The sequence below is a fragment of the Balearica regulorum genome, chromosome 1, assembly GCF_011004875.1.
Source record: "Balearica regulorum gibbericeps isolate bBalReg1 chromosome 1, bBalReg1.pri, whole genome shotgun sequence".
Lineage (NCBI taxonomy): Eukaryota > Metazoa > Chordata > Aves > Gruiformes > Gruidae > Balearica > Balearica regulorum.
This window is the reverse complement of record NC_046184.1, coordinates 116,464,031-116,486,413: the sequence shown is the minus strand read 5'-3', so window position 1 is coordinate 116,486,413 and position 22,383 is coordinate 116,464,031. Positions and strand designations below refer to the sequence as shown.

Sequence of the window (22,383 nt, the reverse complement as noted above, 5' to 3'; positions counted from 1 at the left end):
TTAGAGTATTCAAAACAGTGTGTGGTCTCAACTCTGCCCCTTGCATGCCCCCCTTCCTCAGTCATCTTCCAACCCTTTTAGTCACCATCCCAGTCTAGGCCAGCTTCCCCCTGTACACTAAATAATTACTTCAGTTTCTTCCCAGTACATTGCCAGTCTTATCTTCTGCAATAAAAAGGTTTGATATGGATAACAGCAACATAACAAATCTAAACTGTACTTTGCTCAGAAATGTTGAATAATCATAAATATCCTCTTGCCTTCAAGCAAGGCTCACAACACGTCTTCTCAAGTCCCCTCAACTTCTCCTTTAGGATCCTCCTTACAAACTTGGAGCCTACATCAAATGACCTGAAAGTTTTCACAGAATCTGAATTCCTCTATGGAAAAGAACAGTTTCATCCTCAATTCATATTAACTTGATTCTTTGAAAACTTGGGGATTCTGGCAGAAACTAATATAAGGAGCAACTACAAAACTAGTTAAATGACTGAGAGAACAGAGCCATTTAAAAAACATGTATTGGTTTTGAGCGCCTTTATAAAACAGATTATTAGATAGATCTTCAATCTGTCTTGAAGATTACATAGCTGCTCTAAGACATCCACGTTTTGAACATCTTTCAGACTGAACTATAGCACCTCCCAACACTGTATTAGTCTCGCCAACATCTAGTAACAGCAGAAGACCCAGAAGAGCTGGCATTGCCTACCTTGCAAGCTGTAACTAGGATTGGAAGGCAAGAGTGGGGATGGGAAGAATTTTCTTTTTTTCTTTCTTTTTTTTTTTTTTTAATTTGGCACCAAAGCACCTTATATACATCTAGTATATTATGCTTCTCCTTGACATTTTGCAACGTCAATTTTCGGAAGGATTGTGGAAAGTGGATTCTTTAAGTTAAATGATACTTGGATAACCATTGTCTCAGTGGTACTTTCTTGTCATTGTAAAAGGCTGACTATATTTACTTTCTACAAGGCCAGCAAATCTTCCTTTCTTCCCTATGTTCCTTTCTTTCTCCTCAGTTCTCCACCTTTCTCTACAACCACTGTGACCTATATCAACAAAAAAAGTGAAATAGGAAAGCATCATGCAGAGATGAGATACAAAGACTAAGTTTAGGTCTGGGGAAAAGGAGAAGATGGACCAGACAAAATGACTGCAAGTCCATTGATGGTGCCAAGTAGGGAAGATTAAAAGGTGTAGAATCAAAGGTGACAACAGGCACCGATATGGTAATATCAGGAATTAATTCTGCTTTGGAAAGTGTTTCTGGCAGAGATATACCCTCCTCCCTCCTCAATAAAGAACAAGTGTTTGGACCTTCAGAGAACACAGTCCTTCAAAATATCACTTGGTCAACATCCATGTTGCCAGATTAGGAGCATATGTACAGATAAAACCAGCTGTAACGCTGTATCTTTACAGTTAACTGCTAAACATCTGGAGATTATTTTAAGAGAGAAGCTTCAAAATCACCTTGACCAGACTGAGCCTGAGTTCTGTTTGGGGATTCTCTGATCCTTGGTAAAAAAGCAGAAGAAATACATAGAGATGTCCCACGGTACTTCAATAAATAACTAAATTAATAAATAATGCATTTAAGATGGACCCAACTTCTGGGCCATTCAGTAGATGGAGAAGTATTTTCCATTCTTGCTGTTGAGAAAAAACACAGTGGATAGGACATACCCCATCCTATTTCCCTTTTGCACACTTGAGGCACTAACCGCATTTGAGGATATTTTGTGACAAGTGATAAAGTCTCTTGAAACGGTAGAGCAAGACTTGATTTGTTAATTTAATAAGACACAGCACTAGACTTGCCAATTGTGTTGTACACTTAAGACCCTTAGAATCCAGATTTTTTTTTCAGAACATTTATGCAAAGTTTCATAACTAGAGGTGTCTAAATTTTTTGTGTTTCCAAGTCGACCATATGAGCTCAATACCTTATGCAGAGGTAATTATCACTAGTTTCAAGAAAGGCAGGGTAGAATAAAAACCTGTTACAGATCTGTATTCATCTACCTCAATCTAATGAAAACTCTGAGACTGGACCATGAACCACTGTCAGCATTTATTTGAAGAACAAAGACTTTCAATCTGTTAATAAGTTGAAACTTTAAGGGACAGGAAGTTTAATTTAGCAACTTGAGATGAATGGGTAGCCTGGGACTAGGTACAGAAGAACAGATTCAAAAAATTTTCTTCTGATGTATAAACCATTGATATTTTGAGGCTTACAACCATTTCTGCAAACTCTATGCTTGCTGCTGGAAGACCAGCATTGCCTTACTTTTTCTTCAGGCCTAAGTCAATAGTGCAGAACACATTCAATTAATTTACTCTTTCAGTAACATTTTCCACAATCAGCCAGCTGTTCAAGCACAGCGGCACATCTGAAAGTTGACAGCCACTATTGTGAAATCCTTTGTAAAAACTGGCTCTGTGAACGAGCTGAATAGCAAAACACCGTATGTGTAATGGCAATTATCCACTTGGAACAAGAAACATGTCCTGCAGGGTATATGAATCACTTTATGAAAATAAGCATCCTGGATATCAAGATCTCCATGAGCTCTGTGCTTTTTCCTCCCTCACTCATCAAGATTTTATCTGAAGATTTGATTTTTACCAGCAAAAAGGGCAGTTGGAGCACTTTTTGATGAACTGCACTTAGCTGTTTCAACCCCAGACAAGTTGAGATCAGAGAAACATCAAATTGACCTCTCTAATAAAAATAGTTTTCAGTATTAAATGTCTATTCCTGAGTTTTCTACAAAGATTTGCCAATATGTGTGCCTGTCTCTCACCAGACAGGACAAGCATTCAGTCCTTAAGGAACACAAAAGGCAGCTCTGCACATCTGAATATATATTCCCAGGTTTTGAGACTAAAATCTGTTGAGAATATCTTACGGAGAAACAAAACCAGTTCCTTCACGAAAGTTCAAAGGAAACTTAACATTAACTAACAAGAATGTAGCTGAGGTTAAGTAACTAATTAGCAACTATCAACCTACAAAACAGGCCTCACAGAGTTTTAGAGGCTGACAGTGTAAGTTCCCACTCATCAACTACAACACAAACTTACAGGTAATATAAATAGACGTAGGGCACAGTTTCACGACCACAAGATACTCCACAGGTTAGGGAATTATCTGTACACTTGTTTCGATACCTCTGTGGGGCAAGCCACCATCTTTTGATGTATGTGAAGAATTACTGGTAGGGCTGAACGATAATCCACATCTTGGACTGCAAAAAGCAGTGCTTTTCTTAACCAGGTAAATCCCCTGATACAGATCCGCAAACACCTCCACTGCCACAACTGAAGGGATGTTGCACTGCTCAGAGGAGAATCAAGCTGCTAGACTTGGGGACAAAGTGTTCAGAATCTCTTGTCCAGACTCTCACTGAGCTCTGTTGTCAGGGCAAATCTACATCCTGCCTAACACCACAACTTACTACACTACAAAATTTACTCTAATTGTCAAAAAGGCAAGCCACCTGCTGTGAGGGGCTCCATAGTGCTACAGCTACAATGCTTCCACTAACTGAACCATTAAAGTACTCCTCTCCTAGTCTGGGATCTGATCTAACTTTATCTGCTGCTCCATAGTCACTAGATTTGATGCAACTGAAAGGTAGGAATGAGCACAGGCATATCCAAAACCATATACTAAATGTAAGGTATGATGTTTTGCTTCTAAAATGAAGTATTTAACACAAAAGCCAACTAAAGATACAGTTCAAAACCAGCTCAAGCTAATCTAAGCTGATGCTGAGGCAATCTTGCCTCCTTCACTATTCTCCTCCTGTACAAATTCTGGTACTGACATTTTTCCAACAGCAGCAGAGCTGCTTCAGAGTACCATCTTAGACATATGTATTACTTCTGCTAGACTAGTTTTCTGCTCTGCTTACTGTCCTGCTTATTAACATGTCAGATGAAAGACAGTGGCAGGTATGACTGTACCTGTGCTCACTTAGAATGGGTTACATACAATCATTTTGTCTCAGAAACAGTGTGGCCAGCAGGACCAGGGAAGTCCCTTCGTACTCAGCACTGGTGAGGCTGCACCTTGAATACTGTGCTCAAGTTTTGGCCCTCTCACTACAAGAAAGACATCAAGGTGCTGGAGTGTGTCCAAAGAAGGGCAACGAAGCTGGAGAAGGGTCTAGAGCACAAGTCTTATAAGGAGCGGCTGAGGGAACTGGGGGTGTTTAGTCTGGAGAAAAGGAGGCTGAGGGGAGACCTTGTCGCTCTCTACAGCTACCTGAAAGGAGGTTGTAGCCAGGTGGGTGTTGGTCTCTTCTCCCAAGTAACAAGCGATACGACAAGAGGAAATGGCCTCAAGTTGCACCAGGGGAGGTTTAGATTGGATATTATGAAAAATTTCATCACCGCAAGGGTTATCAAGCACTGGAACAGGCTGCCCAGGGAAGTGGTTGAGTCACCAGTCCTGGAGGTTTAGTGGTGGACTTGGCAGTGCTAGGTTAACGGTTGGACTTGATGATCTTAAAGGTCTTTTCCAACCTAAATGATTCCATGATACTATTCTATAAAACCACAGTCTTAATGTGCACAGAAAAATGTACTTCACAACACAATGGAACAACTAATCAAAAGTGAGGCGGAACTTCTCCAGTATAAGACTGATTAGTTCTCAAACTAGTAGTGCTAGGGATTGAAGAAAATTGTTACATGATGCAAAAAATAAATGAGAAGAGTTTCTAAAATGTTTCTGAAAGCAATAGCACAATACTATTTCTCCCAAGGACTGCAATACTAAATATCATTAACTACAATTTTTTTTAATCCTGTCTCAGAGGATGTTATTGAAATTTCTCTTCTATCTAGAAATTCATTATATAAAGGCTTTCTACAGCTACATATTTCACTGCAGGTTTTATTCTTTGGCTTTTCCACCAACAGAAATAATTTTAAGGAGTGACTTTGCTCAAGCTCTATATTGCAGGCACAATCTTTCATTAAATTGTGTCACATATGCATAGAATTCAAGACTTGTGGATAAAAAGCCTCACCACCCAGATTTCTAAAAATCCAGTAATTTTTACTTATTTATTTTTAAAATCCCTATTACTCTGAGGGACATAAACAAGAACTCTTTCTCATCAAGAGATTAGTACTGTATTCAACTATGACTCCAAGCTAATTCCTACTAGTAGATGAATTATCCTCTCAAACAGATGATGAATATAAACGAGAAAACGTCTTTCTTTAGATTGCCTAAAAAGAAAGAAAAATAATGTAATACGGACACGTTCTATTAGATTATTCCAGAATAAAAATCAGATGAAACAGAACTTCTATAATTCAGTCAAGAACTTTCAAATAAATATGGTAGTTTGCTAAGTTTTGTTGTGAAATTTGTTACCCTTGATTGGAAGAAAGTGACAGTAGGGAAGAAAAAAAAAAAGATAATAGACTGAAATATTACTCTATCTTTTTGTAAAAATAATGGTAGTGAGATACAACTCAGTGATTAAAAACTTACCTGGGGAACAAAGTCGTCAGCTATTCTATTAACATATGCAAGATTCATTTTAATACGTGATCCACAAAGTTATTTACAACATTATGTTGTAAAGTGCAACTATAATTGTTTTCCCTTTCCAATCTCACATTCAGTAAAACTGCAAAATATTTTTCCTTCTCCCATGATCCACTGGGTTGCAACTATCACTACACCACCAAATAAAACATACCTCCCCCAGCTCAATTTTATAACATTTCAATATGCCTCTACCTCGGAATCTTTGAGTCTCACATAATTAGATGGGAAAACTCCTGATTTATCACCCAGGGTTCCTGTCCACCAGTCGCCATCTTTCTTTGTCACAAGAATCATATCACCTTGTTGAAAAGTTAGGTCTCCTTGTTCAGAACTCTCATAAGTATACATAGCAATGTACTCTGTAAGAGGGAAACAAATAGAGAACATGGGAAAACACTTGATAAACTGCTCAATTACCATCTGCAGAACCTAACTAATATAACGTAGTCTATCTACGAGCTAGACAGAAGACAAATTTATTAATTACTATTCATAGAAACCTCAATATTTAATGCATAAAATGGTGTCTATCAGGACTAAATACAATCTATCTAAAGGCTGCTTCTGGGGATTATTTTTTTTTGTAAAATAATTTGCTAGTGTAATTTAAATGTACATACATTATTAATTTATATCAGAAACTACTCTGAAAACATGTTTCCAAATGGTTTCTCTTTTACACTGATGATTAGAATTTTCAGTCTTGGGCATGGAAAGTTTCAGTATCCAAATATCTGTAGATACAGTCTTCGTTTTACATATGCTGTTTGGCTCTCGTATACAATGAATTCTTTCATTACTTGAAGCTTTGCATGAAGGGCCCACATCTCATTGCATCTTTCGCAACAGATGGCTGGGAAATGTTAAGACAAAGCCTGAATGTGTTCTGTTTTGTTAAAACACAGTCAACTACTTAGTATTCAAGTGCAAAAACACTAAAGTAGACTGATGTTGAGAAACGCAATGCAACTACACAAAAAATTTTTACATAAATGATTACAAAGAAGATTTTCAGACAATTCGGTCACATTTTCTGTAGAACTTGATACATTCTTATTTCTTATTTAACTGAGCATTATCACACTTTATATGGGCACAAAACAGATTTCTGAAGATTACATCCTCTGCTTCTAGGACCAGCTCCCAACCTAAGAGCAGTTCACAATATTTCAGGAAGACTTTCATGCATATGCAACAAAAGCGTTCAAGTATTCCACTGCAGCTGGCAATTGTTCTATCTGCTTGAACATGAAATCTGACCAAAATGCTTAGCTCAGGGAAGTTCAGCAAGAATTCAAACCACAATTACTATCCTTAATGAAAGCTAAGACATGGTTTGTCTAACAACTGCAGCTGAAGAATGCACATCTGTGTGTATGCACATACACATGAAGACAGAGTTTAAAAATCATAATGTATGCTATACATATGAAATTTTTCTTAAATCCTTTAAATGTAATAGAAGATGCTAAACCCATGCTTTGTTATTTCTTAAAAATACAGCTTTTTTTGAAATGTTTTATGAAAAAGTTGTGTTCTTTTTTAATACAGACATATAACCTGAGATATTCCATATTTTACAAAAAAAGACTTAGCATTTCTACAATTGCTTTTCTTCAAGTATATAGTGAGCAAGAATAGTTGTATTTTGAAATAACTGATTATCTTACTTTCCTCGTTACATGGATCTTTACCATCCCCTCCTTTTAATTTCTGTAGTGTTCAGGCCAGTGGCAAATTAAATACATCAGTAACCAATGAGACTCTTAAAGTTGTATGTAGAATCGTAGTTAAAAACCGTAAGGTGTGCTGTAGAGATTATATACAAATGTTCATTTATAACCTATATTTAGATTCATTGATTTACTCTGACTGCAATTTAAATTAACCTAGCTGACTCTGCAGTGAAGTGGATTAAAAGTGCCCACACAGCCCATTAACACAGCTCTTGTGTGTGGAGACATTAACCACCAGCTGAAGGGTGGTACCGACCAGGAATGCATCTTTTAAAACCCTTCAGAGGCCTGACAATTATCTGTCTGTGCTCCAGGCTCCATCTTTCAAAATGAGGGGTAGCCTTGCCCATAAGGATCACAACGTTCTATAACTGACTGTAATTTCTTAATGAAAGAACTTTAATGAAACATTGGAAATGAGCTTTGGGTGAAATTGAGACATTTGTTAATAATTTCTGACATCATGAAGTAGGCGTGTGCTTATTTGGCCTTCTTTGGCAAAAATCCATTCCAGATCAGGAATTGTTACCAACATATTTATACAAGAAACAGTACAAACTACAGAAGATATTTTAATGGCATGTGAAATTATTTCTTCTATATACACAACATATATAAATTCTTACCATAATAATTTAAACTCATGCTAGAGGCAAATTGATTTGCACTTCAATTTTAACAGGCTCGATCTTAAAACACTAAGATCTGATTCTAAGCTTGCTTCTGGTAATAAGTAAACTTAGTCTATTTAATTACATAGTAAAATACTGTTAATGACATTCAGTTTGAAATGCTTACCTTCACCTGACATAGTTGCTTTTGTTGCTGGTGATGCTACTCTTTTCAGACTAGCGGGACTTTCTGAGGAACCAGAATCCATGCTTTAGAAGAAAATAATGGTTAAGAAATTAAATCTCTTCAGAAAAATTATTATATTTAAAAACTAAAAAAATGCATATGCATCTATAAGCAATTCCCTAAATTTTAAAAGAAAAGGCAGTAAATGTGCAAAATAAAGTTTTTTAAGTACAAAGGCCAGTCATGGTTATGTTTAGGTATCATCTGTCTTAAAATACACAAGTTTCTGCACCTCCTCTTCTCCCTCAGCAAAAAAACCCATCTAAAATCACTCTCATTTGTATTACTAATGTTAATGTTGCCTTCACATTACACAGAACCAGATTTTGATTGTTTTATCCTCCAAGAATAACAATAGGTGATTAAGTTTTGAAGTATACCTTTGATTTTGGGGAAAGATAAGCCATGACTTACACAGCTGTAACTCATAAAATCCAATACACTAATTTTTTAGTTGCAAGTCACAAAATCAAGACCATTAATTAAGCTTTGGATCTTTTGTGGGTGGTGACCCAAGGAGAACTGAGGTCAATTTTCTTATTCCTCACATGAATTTCCAGGGTTGGAAGTCAAAACCCCCACAAGAAAGTCATATAAAAAAACTCCACAAAAAACCCCAAAAAACATCCCAAAACACTTTTACAGAGTAGATTCTACACTTCGAAATTCAAGTATGCAAACTTTTATATTTATTTAACTATTACAGTATAAAAGTAAAGTACGGTAAAAGCAAATAAAATACCTCGTTGACTTCCTAATGGGGCCTGAAATAAGTTTCACATATGATTTAGGAAACCACCCCTTTTGTCCTTGAACCTCTCCAAACCACCACATGTCTTGCTGCTCCAAAACTGTGATGATATCGTTTTTGTTGAAATTAAGGTGGTTGTCTTTTTTCGCTCTCCAAGGATACAAAGCCTGTGCTTGAAGCCCCTCAACTTTTTCACCCTATTGCAATTTAAAAAAAAAAAAAAAAAAAAAAAAAAAGAAAGAAAAAAAGAGAGAGAAAGAAGTCAGTCATGCACCACCTCTCATAAAGAAAGTTGATTAAGGAATTACACTCTTATGCTTCTTATATAACAAGAAAATACACAGACTCTCCCTAAACTGTATAAAGCAAACTAAGTCAATTAAACTTACAAAGTAATACCAGAAATGTTTACAGTCCCCCTACATTTCTATCTGTTAAAACATAATCAATACAATGCAAGATTATCAGAGGTTTTGCTTAACAAGTTTTACAATTAAGATATACTTCTAATAAACTTTCATGAAGCTATTTTGGTAGGACTTAAAGTAAACTTTATAGAAAATGATGCTTTGCTGCAAGTTATTCATTGTACATTCCAACTTTTTTTTTTTTTTCCTCTAAGATACTAGCATTTTTCAGCACATAAGCACATATTAGTTTACAAGAACAGTATGCTGTTCAGTTGTGGAAAAGGAAATGCCTTAACAGATGGACGGAATTCATCTGATGTGAAGCTTTACCATTGCTATTCCTACATAATGCACTTCGGAGTGAAGGTTATTGTCATGTGACTCAGGATAACCCCAAGAAGTGACCCAGGACTGGCATTCTGCCAAAACATTAAGACTAGATCACCAAAGCCTAAAAAAGCCGACACAGAGTAGCAGAACAGAAACTGCTTCGCATTAAATTCTGCCACAGATTTTGCAAATGGATGTACACTACCTGTCCATCACTTCAAACTGAAATAGCTTACCCGTCTCAGGGGACTGTTTTAATGCATGGTCAATGTTCATACTTTGCTTTCCAAACATTTGTGCTGGGTCAGAACAGCTTTAATTAATATAGGTGCTCACCTGACCCAAGACAGGAGAAGGAGATGATCCTGTAACAGTGGCAGGAGTGAAGGCTGATCGCTGCCGCAGCTGTCCTGCACTGGGAACAGTCAAAGATGGCTGAGCTGCCCAGGCATCCCAGTTATCAGTCTCTGCTTTCTCACTAGTGTTTGTTGGCCATCTATTAAAAAAAGGGAATGACAAAATTTCTACTGTTTTCATCTGAATAAAAACATTCATGCAGGAAGATTGTGCAGAAGAAGAATTTCTACATTCTAGGTCAATTTCTTCTAACTGAATATTCCACAAGCATCATAACTCTCAGGTGGAAGTAGTGCAATCAAACATAGACTAACAATAAATTTATCTTAAAAAGGCAATCTCTAAATACAGTTGCTTGTCCTTGCTACTTAAGACCAGCTGTTCCTGTAATTTAGTTTTACTTCATAGCTGTGCCCCAATACAACAGAAGTTCAAATAGTGCAGTCTATATTATGCACAGTGGAAAGAGGTACCTTAATAATAACAAAAAAATATCATTCTTTTCAAAACTGGTTTGAAATCTGCACACCTGCACATCACTGGTCTCTCATATCCCTTTCTCCTATGCATCACTTTGCTGCTTCTCATTCAAATCCTTGCCTTTTTCCTTTTGCTTAAAATTCTTTCCTGCTGACTTCTTTCAGCTCTTTAGAGTTGTATGCAATCTCTTATCCTTTTTATGTTATCTCTTGTCCTTTAAGATGCCTACTAAATCTCATAATCCACATCTCTGCCTCGAAATACCCACTTGAACAAAATCCCCTGAACTCTAGGAGTGTAAACAAAGCATCTATCTTAAACCTAAGTTTCCTTTGCCTGTTGCTTGTGCTATTAGTTGGAGTAATCAATTGTCCACCTAGATTTTAATAGTTACTAAAGGTTACAACCATCCCTAACCCCTATAGCATGTCAAGGACAGTATTATTAGTATAAATGCTCTGGGACTCATTTTGTATTGAACTTGAATATTAATTTTTATGAAAAGCATAAAAGCATGCATTATCCATATAAGGTAGAAACAGCTTTGTCCAAAGTATGATTTAGTCCAAACAATAAAATCCAGTATGTGCCAACCATCTCCAGGAAGCTCAAGATTTAGTCTTACCCTCCTCCCTCAGAAAAATCACTGTTTGTAGCAAAACAGAAAAAGTTTAAATAACTGGAAAAGTTACTGTGAGCTATTTGATGAAAATTTTGAAATAGAACATATTAGGTACTGTAATATTGCACTAAGATATTTATATTTTAATTTGTAAATCTGTATTACATGATCAAAAGATAACACAGTTACTTACCCAACCCCATTTTAGGGTTGACAAAACTGCACAGAGCATTGAGTTAACAATACATCTAAGGAAGGGCACATGTTCTACTTACATCAGTCTTATTAATCTTGTGATAAGGAATTAATAAATCATCTTTTCATGTGAACTCTGTCATGATCATATTTTGCATAATCCAAGTTGGAAACCTTCAATGAGGATTGGTGTCAACTAATTTAAGAGAAGGAAAGTGAAGACCTTGGGATTTCCACCATGTTACCATCCTTAAGAATGTCTCCTATTTGTGGTGTGTCCTTCTGCATTGCTCATGCAGATATGATGGGAGCACAGTTGAAGTTCCACAGGGCTGCGATTTTAACCATTTACTACAGAAAAATATTTTACTTCAAACAAGCTACTTTTATTTTGCAATCTTGATACTCTGCGTTAACTGCCACCACAGTCAAATCAATTAACAAGGACTCTACCACATTTCAGCTGATAATCACTACCCAAACATACGTTGAACTGAAGTCTGCCCAGTTATTGGTAGTTGTAGTACACTCTGTAGAAGCAGGAGTTCCTAGCGATGTAGTGGTTTCATGCACAGAAACTTTTGGTGCAGCAGCTGCCTCAACTGCTGGCTTTACAGAAGCTGGAACTTCATTTTCAGGTATTTTCTCTGCATAGTTTGCAGGGAACCATCCAGTTTTCCCCTTCAATTCTCCACCAAGCCACCCTGGTTCTCCAGTCTGGCTTTCATCCACCTGTAGATGCATTAAGTTGGAAAGTTAAGAAACATAACCTACAAATGGATTTTTTTACTTAAAACAATCGACCTCATCCACAGTAATTAACTTTCTATAGTTACAGAGACAGGACACTTTCATTACAAATACAAGTTCCACCTAGGTAGAAGTTTGTCATCGTTATTTAATTTACCTTTGGAGGATTATGTTGACAGCTATTCCTTCTATGGCATATTAATAGATAAGGGAACATTTTGCAATGCAATACTGCTTTGCAATTTGTTTTTTTCTTTTTTTTCCCCCAAGCCAAAAATCGAAAAGATTTCTTGGTAATGAGGTAGGAAAATTTTATTTCAGTCCTAATACATAAGCCAAGCATCAGTTTTTAAACAGTTGCTTGAAAGTCTGTTGTAGTACAGGAGACCTGGGAGAAGCGAGTTCTAGAGAAATCCTGTAAATATTGACATTTCTGGTTTAACTAACACAAAATGCAGCTTTTAAGAAGTTTTTCTAGATTTTCTCTTGCAGAAAATACAACAAAAAAACACACAGCATATTAAAACCAACATCCATCGAACAATTCAAAACAAATCCACAGATTTGCCAAAGTATTTATACAAAACAGTTCCATGGTAGGTTTTCACACGTAAATTTGCAGGTCTCTGTTCTTTCCCCTCACTCTGATATCTTTGCCAAGCCATAAAGTACTGGATAAAACAGGGCTATTTTTGCAGCTGTATTTTAATTCCTACTTATTATTATAATCTTGTTAAGCTACGACTTTGCAAATTTCACACTTTCCTGGTAACTTTTCTTAAACATTTCGCACATTTGTTCTCCAAGCTCTACTGACAGACTACTGTCTTAGTCTGCTATTTCAACAAAAGTGATCAGTTTAAATTCTGTGAGCTGCAGCTAACCACATTCAGCAAGAATCGCAGAAGAAAAGTAATTCACTATGGCTACCCCTGGTGAATCAATATGGTGGCTAAATACCTCCAAGGCAATGTCAGTTACAGAAACTTTTTAGAAAAAAAAAAAAAAGGCAGTAATTGTATTTGGTAATAATTTTGGTAAATTTGGTGTTCTGGCTACCTAATTGCTTTGATAGGTCAAAAGAATCTCAGCTTTCAAGCAAATCGTTACATATGAATAGGGTTTACACCTTGGATACCTAAATAACACCTACTTTGTACAACGATCTGCTGTTTATAGCTGCAGATTCCCCACTAATGAAAAGTCAGATGACCAACTCCAAAACAGTGGCTGTTCTTTGGCAAGAATTTCTCTCATCTGTTTAGGCCATTAGCAATCAGTATTTCAATATACGTAAGAGTTCAAACAACCGCGTAACTCAAGAGCTGACAGTGGCAGATAACAGTACGGCAGTCAGAGATGCTTAAATTTGTGCTTCTAAATCGCCTGACACTATTTCCTAAAAATCCATTATCAACATGAGGGGTTTGATGATAAGAGCTTCATGAGCTAAGGAATAACAAACAGTATCCTCTTCAGTCAAAGGAGCTTTCAGTATATGACATTACACAAAAATAACATATAGTAGTGTCTCAAGCTAGATACTTCTACAGTTGGAAACACACCTATGAAGTCACACTATAGATTTTAACAAAATATAACCTGATCAGCTGCTTGTTTGGAGAAAAAAAGTAGTGCCAAAAAAATTATTTGTGGCAACAGTGCAAACTAGTCACTCTAAACTAAAGGTGGGACCATTCTTTCGCATAGAAGTGACTGAAACCTAAGCAGCAAAGCTTCTGCCTCTGATACTGCCTGGACTACTCATCTGAGCTGCTAATAGATTGCTTTGCCGTAGGCCAGTTATTTGCTCTTTGACTGCCTCCTATTGCAATTTGTATCCCACACCCCTCTTCTGGTGCTAACCAATCCATTATTTCTGCTTTTTGTTGGGTCCACCTGCTGTCTCAGTCCCTATTAACTCAAAGCAAAGCCAGAAATAAATGGACTACATGCTTGACCAGTTCAACGTGGTTTTACTGCAGTGCAGAGCAAAATTTCCACTGCAGCACTGAATGGGATTGTTAAAGCAGCAGTATGAGTGATGGAAGGTCACAGCAGAGGGTGAATCTTGGAAGAGAGGGAGAAATGGACTATGAGCACCTGACACCAAGTTGAATATCTAAACAGTAATAATAGTCGCATCGTTTCTATTCATTCAGTTGGTCAAGTAGTAACTAGAATCACTAATGTACAAAAGAATCAGGATTGAAAGCCAAAAATCTGTTATGGTGATGTTCTGAAAAGGGCATCTTTGAAATGAATCGCAGTCATACAGAAAGTACTGCGATTTTTCAGAAAGAAATATTTTGTACAAGCAGAGAAAAAAAACCCACCAAAGGGTTTTAAAAACAATTCATTTAATGTCTCTTTAGAAGACAGCTTTAAGTTAAAATATTTCATAAAACAGCCTATTAGGATAGTCAAATTTATGCATATTTAATCCAATTAAGTTTCTATGTATACTCATGAAAAGGCACTTTGAAGAATAATTTTAACTCTGTAATTCATAGAAAATCTAGTTTCTCAGGTATTAGTGTAAAATATAAACTGCATCTTTTTTTATAGTACAGTACTGGAACCCTAAATAAATTTGAGCCTTTTTAAAATTAATTTGTTCTAATTTCCTTATATTTTCACACCCACCATCCCCAAGTCCCTACAACAAACTATCCCAGATTATTTTTTTCCAAAATACAACTAGACTTTAAATGTACACCTGAACAGTGAATTATAGTGTGCGTGGGTTTAATTTTTATTTATTCAACTGTACTTCACCGCCATGCCTTATAACTACTTATTTCCAGTGACTGAACACAAGTGACAGGAGTACCAGCAACACAACTCTTAGCAGCAAAAGCAATAGGTCCAGTTAGTATCTCTGCCAACAGAAGGGCTGGCTTTGCAGTGGCCTACTCCACTTTGACCTGGCTTGTTTATCACCACTACCAGTGCATGCATACAAAAAGAGAAGCCCTGTTTTACGGTAGATATTCTCTCTACATACAAAGCCAAACCTTAATACTCTCACAAAAAGCTAAACAGAGTACCATCATCTGCCTTGTTCAACTACCTATCCATTAAATGACCATTTTAATTCTATTCCAGTCGTAGGCTTTTGATCTAGATATTTGAGACTACTGGAATTTCTGTTATAACACTGAATATAAGCCCTGCAGGCCAGAGGTCATGTGCTGATTACACACACACAGCATCTAACACAACAAGGCTGTCTATGTGTCTAATAGAAAAGAACATTCATTCTAACTCTCACAATCAATAACTAACAAAACTGATGAGAAACTATCATTATGAATTTGTTTTAGACTTTCCATGGAAGCTTCTTTATGAACTTCTTGTTTAACTTATGTTCTCCTGCTATCAGAACCACTACAGTTCAGTAATTCAATAATTCGTCTGTATTCCACTGAATTATGCTTAAGTTTATTTAAATAAGCTGTATTATATAAAATATTATCAGCAACAACAGAATCCATACATTTACTCAAGCTGGAGCCTAACAGCAGAAAACGCCAGCAGGATTTGCTTTGTAAGAGAGCTATCGAAAGAAAAGAATTCCATACATTGTATACATATATTCATACACATAACAGAAACTTCTTGAACAGATAGAGTCCTGAAAGAGGGATGGCTTTCTTGGCTCAGAGTATTTGTTGCCAGATGAAAGCTTGGTTAAGTTATAGTTAGGATTATAAATCAATCTAGCTTACAGTGAAAGAAATTTAAAGTACATAGAAAAGTAAGAAGCAGAGAAAGCAGAAATCCAAGTTAAGAGAAAATATAATAATCCTGTAATTAAAAAGTGGAAGAATTAAAAAAAATACAGCCCACGCCCCACACATTCTCTAAACCATTACATAAGATACATCAGTGCTACAGATAACTAACGTGTTTTGGAAAGTCAGGCAGAAGAAAGTCCTCCTCAAGTTTCCAAATACTTTTCCTTTCAGAATAACCCCTCATCCTTCTCCTTCATTTCCACCAAGACAGGTCTCAAGATTCATGCACAGTGTAAAAGTGCATTACACTGTTGTAAAAACTATTTACAAGCTATACATCTATTAAAGCCACACGTCATTCTGACATAATGAATTCTGCAGTCCTAATTACATCCAGGATTTAGGCCTGGTTCCTGTGTGCGCAGTTAATGGATTTGGGCTTCAGCTGGATTCTTTGCTCACGGCAGTTACCGTTTGGGTGGAATCTTCTGTGCAGCTATAGGATTACAGAACATGATTGCACAAGCCCGCACGCACAAAGCCACTTACAGTGCTAAAATAGTGAAGTGCTAAATTTGCCTGTGTTAGAACACAGTTATTCTAAGCAATCCTTAGTTTGTTGCACACACTAAACTCCTAACTATATAGGTCAGCTTAACTACAGAGTTGCATTTATGTCATAAATTAGACACACTTTAACATGTAAGCTTGTAAATGATAAAAACATAACCAACTCGAAGCTTTCAGAAGCACAGGACACAACAAACATTTAAGGACAGAGAAGAGTTTAGGAGTCCAAATGCCCATTATCAAAAGTAAGTTCTGGTCCATTGCACTTAAATTACTTTTGACAATGTGAGCTAGTTCGTTAATTTTACCCTAGGTGAATTCAAAAACAAGTAAACTACATGGTAACAAAATCTGTATTTATGAAAATGAATAAATTGCATAGACTTCCTAACAGTCATATAGCACACTTACCCATTCCCTTTTAACCTCCATCAGGAAAGCAATGATTTAAAGCAAGGCAGAATTATAACACATTTCACAAAAGTCTCTTAGTTATATTAACTTTTCTAAGAGTAGCTCATTTAAGTAATTACTACAGAGCAGGAGATAAATCCCACAAGAATCAGTCATCAAGTTTAATTATTGTCAAAAGTAAGTTAAATAAAGAAGATTGAGAGTACTTAACTCTACTTTTGTAGAGTAAGTTAAAGTCCAAAAGTAACATATAGGAAGACTCAGATTACCTCATAGTCTCTATTTAAAATGTTTGAAGTGCTCCTTAAAATCATATATCTTTGGCAAAAATGTTATTTCCCTGCAACTCTACCAAATAGTGATCACACTTCCTCAAGGAAAAAAAAAGTTTAATTATATGCCTAGGCTATAACCTATTTCCCAAGAAAGCAAGACAATCCAGCATTTTTCAATAGCCGAAGGAGACCCATGTACCTGTATCCTGTCTCATTTAACAGCTGACTGACCGATACTATTTCTTGATGCAGATTAACAACACATTGCATTGTTGTTCTGAATAACAGGCAGGCCTCTTCCTGAGTCATTCAGTAGTACTACTAATCCAGGATTCACCTTTTATTTTCCAAAAGCAGATTCTAATGTCACAAACACTTCAGTGTGACACGGCTGAATCAATTAAAAAAAAAAACTAAAAAACCACCAAACCAAAAAAGGCTGAGAGATGAAGGCTCATCTCCCCAGAATATATGCTTTTAAAAAAATAGTTATCATTACAACATATGAGAGGCTACCAAGTGTATTTTTTCCAAAATCCATTCTTACTAAACTGTGCCAAAACACGATAGGTCTTAAAATCTATCTTGTAGGGGTAGAACACTATAATGAATATACTTTCCCACAATGAACGAGGTATCATTTAATAGTTGCACTAGGAATTTTCATTATGAATAGACATATGCATGTTAAGATCATACTAGCAATTTATTAATATACACATTTAATAACTGCAGTCATTAATAACAGAACTATAATTTTAGAGATAATTAGAGACAAAAGCAGAATATTGCTTTAGAGTTTAACGCAACAGTTAGAGGCTGACCATATTCCTGTATTTCATTATCTACTTAGAAAAAAGAAAGGAAATTATTCTGTATCAACACACCTGCAACCAAAATTTTTAGGTTTTGAAGTTTCCATTTTTTAGAAATGACATTTTATCTACTGTATATCCTCTTTAAGATAAATTTAATAGTATCTCAAAAAAGAGTTAAGTAGATTAAAAAAACAAAACCAGAGTAAATTATCATACAAACAATTCCAAGTTACAATTATGCTAGAACATTATGTCGAAAACTGCCACCAAAAGAGTTGTATAAAAAATTTCCAGTATTACTGAAGAAGTATCATCATCATACAAAGACTATGTTAATATTTATGTGATCATGACAGAAGTGCAGCCATCTTGTAATTTACCATAATTGTTTCACATAGTACTACACTGGACATAACATTCTCTTAATAAAGGCAATTTTCCAAATTAAAAATTTTACACTGCTCTTGTACTATTCTTATAAAAAAGTAAATTTCTTATCAGAAACATACTTTATTTACCAAAGCCAGTATTTGATTCCACACATAATAGCCACTCTCTCAACAGAAAATAACAGTGACTTTATTCCCTAGGTACCTTGGAGGACAAGAAGCCTCTCGCTGAGATAATTTCCATATAGGAATCTTTTCAAACACACTGACAGACACACAGAGCTCAGCATACTAAAACTGATACAATCTACTCATAGATTATGTTTAAACTTCACACTTACAATGAACTGTAAGAAGCTATCTGTTACTATAATAGGCTTACTATGTCATACCACATCATTTTGGGATTCACTGAAATATTTCTTTCGAGTCTGTAAAAAATCTTGCTATGTATAATTTCAATCACACAAGTGCAAAAGCTTAAGTGATTTTTTCAAGTAACATCATAATCCCTTCTTACCATGACTATGTCGCCAGGCTGAATAGTGATTTCATCGTGGCTTCTTGATTCAAAAGGATACAGTGCTCTATAATACACTATTTTTACATCCTCCTGAGCAGAAATGGTTAGGGGAGCTTTTTCTGAGCAGAAAAAAAACAAAAACAAAACCATACAAAGAAAAAAAACACCATAACATATCATTTTTAAGTATTTGAAAAATGAGGAGGAAATCAAGACAAAAATTAACAAACCTTACACTGTCTGTAGGAAGTATATTATCCCCCTTTTATGCAAGGGAAAATATGAAAAGGAGTTATTTAAAATACAATTTTCATGCTATTTTCTTTTCTAAACATCAGGTAAAATATTACTATATTTTACCTTTTATGATATATACAACTATTTTCACAAAAATTACTTTTCACATGCTTCAATGATTTTGTAGGTTAAATTCGATCAGCCACAGGGTCAAGTTATACAGTGGTGTTCTTGCATATATCAACAGTACCCCAGATACTTTTAGAGTCTGCTTGTGTAGCCGCTTCATTTATGGTGGCTGAAAAGAGGTCCCTTACAAATGGTGTTTTAAAAAAATTACACGCTAAAGATCAGAAAAAGAAGAACACAAAAAACCCCAAAGATATAAGCTAAATTGCTCTTGTATAATGCACTTCCTATTTTGCCTATTCAGTCATAAAAGTGCCCTCTGCTACTCCGCACAAATAAAACCTAGCAAGAGGACATATAACATTAAGTCAATTCTAGATTTGGACTAAAAGATAGAAGGTAATTTTCCCTTTTTACAATCCTTTGATCAACTATTTAAACAAGTATTACATTCCCAATCAGTTCTTTTGTGTATGTATCAAAGGCACTTAAGGGGGAACCGTGATTCCCAATACAGGCAAAAATCAGGTGATAATGCAGAGAAAAAGCTTTCAGCTGAAAGTGATCACGTGCGTAGCAGAAAAAAGGGAATTACATCTTAGACTTCAGGTCATTTGTTCAGTAAACAACATGCATGAGGAAGGGGGAAGAGGAAAAAGGATAACTAAATGACATTGCTACTTGCTTGCTACTGCTCTAAGAGATCCCAAGGCATATTTTCCACACCAAAATAAGAATTGTAAAGAAAAGTACAGAAATAATTTTTGACATCTTGCACCAAGATCTTACAACAACTTAGAGCTAAGATTCTCTCTTCAGCTGGCACCATGAGTCTCATCAACTGTGCTTTACGCTCTGCTAACCACACTTTTACACACTTTACCACACTTTTAGGAAGACTAGTGAAGCCTAAAAGACCAACTTTTTGGAATCTAAAGCTCAATCCATATATGATTTACTTTAATAAGACTAGCAATCCAATCTTGAAACATAATATTCTTCTGTATTAAATGGAAAGATAAAACAGAAAAGAATTGTTCAAGAGGCACGTGCAACAGCATTTCTTGATTTTTTTCCTCTACCTGCATTTGACCAAGGAGCCTGGACAGCTGGCTTGACTGGCTCTTGATGTGGTTGGAAAAGCTTACTCAGTTTCTCTTGCATTTCCTGTTTCCCCTTATCCTCACTCTCCTTCTTCTTGGTTATTTCTTCCCTTTTTTGCTTTTCATCTTCCTGCATTTTTTTTGGCCACTGAAGTTCTTCTTCTGGTTGCACTCGATCAACCCGCTGTTTATCCCGTTCCTGGATTCGCCTGTTGGACAATTAAAGTGGTTTTTTTAAGCCAGTCAAACACAAGTTAGTTGTCCTTGTGTGTGATCTATAGTATAAAGTGTACTCTTTAAGGCTTTCGCATACCCTGTAAGAGCTTTTAATTTTATTTTGGTGAGTTATCAACCACTTCACAGCATCTTCTTACACAATGACTCCTACAGGGCAAAGGAGAAATATACAGAAAGATTTGCTATGACTCCATATGTATACATAAAGAAAAAGCTGTGACTCAAAGACAAATGAGAGAACACCATTTCATGTAACCTACTACTAAGCACAGGCCTCCGTTACCTTGAATTGCTTCATCTTTGAGCTTAAAAAACTACCTTTAACATAATTTTTCTTTATTTTAACATGCATATCAATTCTGTATCCTCACAATACGATTCCACAGAACTCTAAGAGGTACAGAGCAACTTGAGCATACAGAAGTGATAACCTAGTTTTGTTTTGGAGCTGAATGTAAGATAGGAAAAACCATTCAACACTATTTTTCTTTTCAGAGTTCTTCAGAGATTTGTAAATGCTGAACTTTATCTTCTTTATGTGATCTCTTCTCCTCTACAATGACATGAAAATATTTACCTCTGTTTTTCTAATTATTGTATGCAACTTTACACATGTATCTTAGAACAGTCTCTTAGTCAGCTTACAGTGGTCTGAAAATTACAAGCTTGACAACATTCAGTATCTTACACTTTCAGTCCCACCTCTTCAACTCAACAACATCTGAGTCTCAACTCGGACATTCAACAATATTTGTGTATTCCTTTTTCATAGTTTTCCATCGGATTTATAAATCTCATGCAGCTAAGTGATGAACCATACGGAGAACGGAAGACAAAAAAGAGAAAAAAAAAATCTCCCTTGGCTGAAGAAACAAAACTCCTCAGCACCCAAAAACCCAGACATGAGCCCTTCACTTCCATGTAACTGTAAGGCTGCTTTTCAAAATCTCTCCCCAAGCAGCCTAATTCAAGCAATCCGAGAATCCCATTATATCAGCATTGCAAGTTACCATTTTCATTTGCCTCACAATTCCTTTTATTTAATCTGAGCCTGAAGATATTAGCTACAGTTATCACCAGACATTTTCAATAATGAATTCTTACCATAAAGTTTTCCCTGAAACCCGATAAGCAGCAAATTATACACTTTAATTTTTATCTCCTCAGCACTAACTTCAGCTCTAAAATGCAGGAAGAAGTCAGGAATACTGATCAAACAAATTGGTTCTGCTTATTTTCTCAAAGCCACAAACATCCCTAGGTAAGGCTCAAAATAGCCAAATCAGGAAAAACAAACAAACAAAACCAAAAACAGTAATCAGAAAATGTGGCAGTCCCGATCCTCCTGCTGAGGGGCAAGGAACAAAATATCTGCAAGTCTCACACAGCACTCTTGCAGAACTATTCAGAAAGTTTCACATTCCCAACTGTGAAAGCTAACAAGTCCTTCCCCCCCAACAGACGACAACAGAAAAATATTCTCTGCTAGCAACAGTTTGCACCAGGAAAGATAACTCTAAAGGGCTATAACAGATGCAGTGTGCTTTATTTTGTTCCATGACCTGTTCCACTTCAATACTTTCTTCATACTTACAAAATTAGTGACAAACACATGACAACAAGCTGGTCATTACAGACTTGGCCTACTATATAGAACATATTTTGTCCAAGGGCAACATGACTTCCTGGCCTAAAACTGTGTGAAAAAAATTAATTCCTTAAGGGGAAAAATCCATTTTCCAAACAGTAGGTTGGCACCAGAGGGCAAAAATCTCATCTATATCAATTTAAGTTTTGAGTTGACAAGAGTATTTTTTGAGAGATATCAAGGTACCCAGTATGTGCTTAAGATAGCAGCGACTAACTTGCAAGCTC

The 22,383-nt window shown here is 36.0% G+C and overlaps 1 protein-coding gene across 8 annotated transcripts in view; it reads right to left on the bottom strand.

Moving 5' to 3' along the window:
* Positions 1 to 22,383, bottom strand: part of ITSN1 (intersectin 1) — a 145,605-nt gene that overhangs the window by 42,377 nt on the left and 80,845 nt on the right. For all 8 annotated transcript variants that reach the window (XM_075771243.1, XM_075771268.1, XM_075771300.1 and 5 more), the window contains 7 exons: positions 20,251 to 20,480; positions 18,800 to 18,921; positions 11,811 to 12,055; positions 10,006 to 10,165; positions 8,921 to 9,126; positions 8,119 to 8,201; positions 5,777 to 5,943 (listed from right to left, as the gene is read on the bottom strand). In XM_075771243.1, coding sequence (XP_075627358.1) covers positions 5,777 to 5,943; positions 8,119 to 8,201; positions 8,921 to 9,126; positions 10,006 to 10,165; positions 11,811 to 12,055; positions 18,800 to 18,921; positions 20,251 to 20,480 — 1,213 coding nt within the window. The remainder of the gene's footprint in view (positions 1 to 5,776; positions 5,944 to 8,118; positions 8,202 to 8,920; positions 9,127 to 10,005; positions 10,166 to 11,810; positions 12,056 to 18,799; positions 18,922 to 20,250; positions 20,481 to 22,383) is intronic.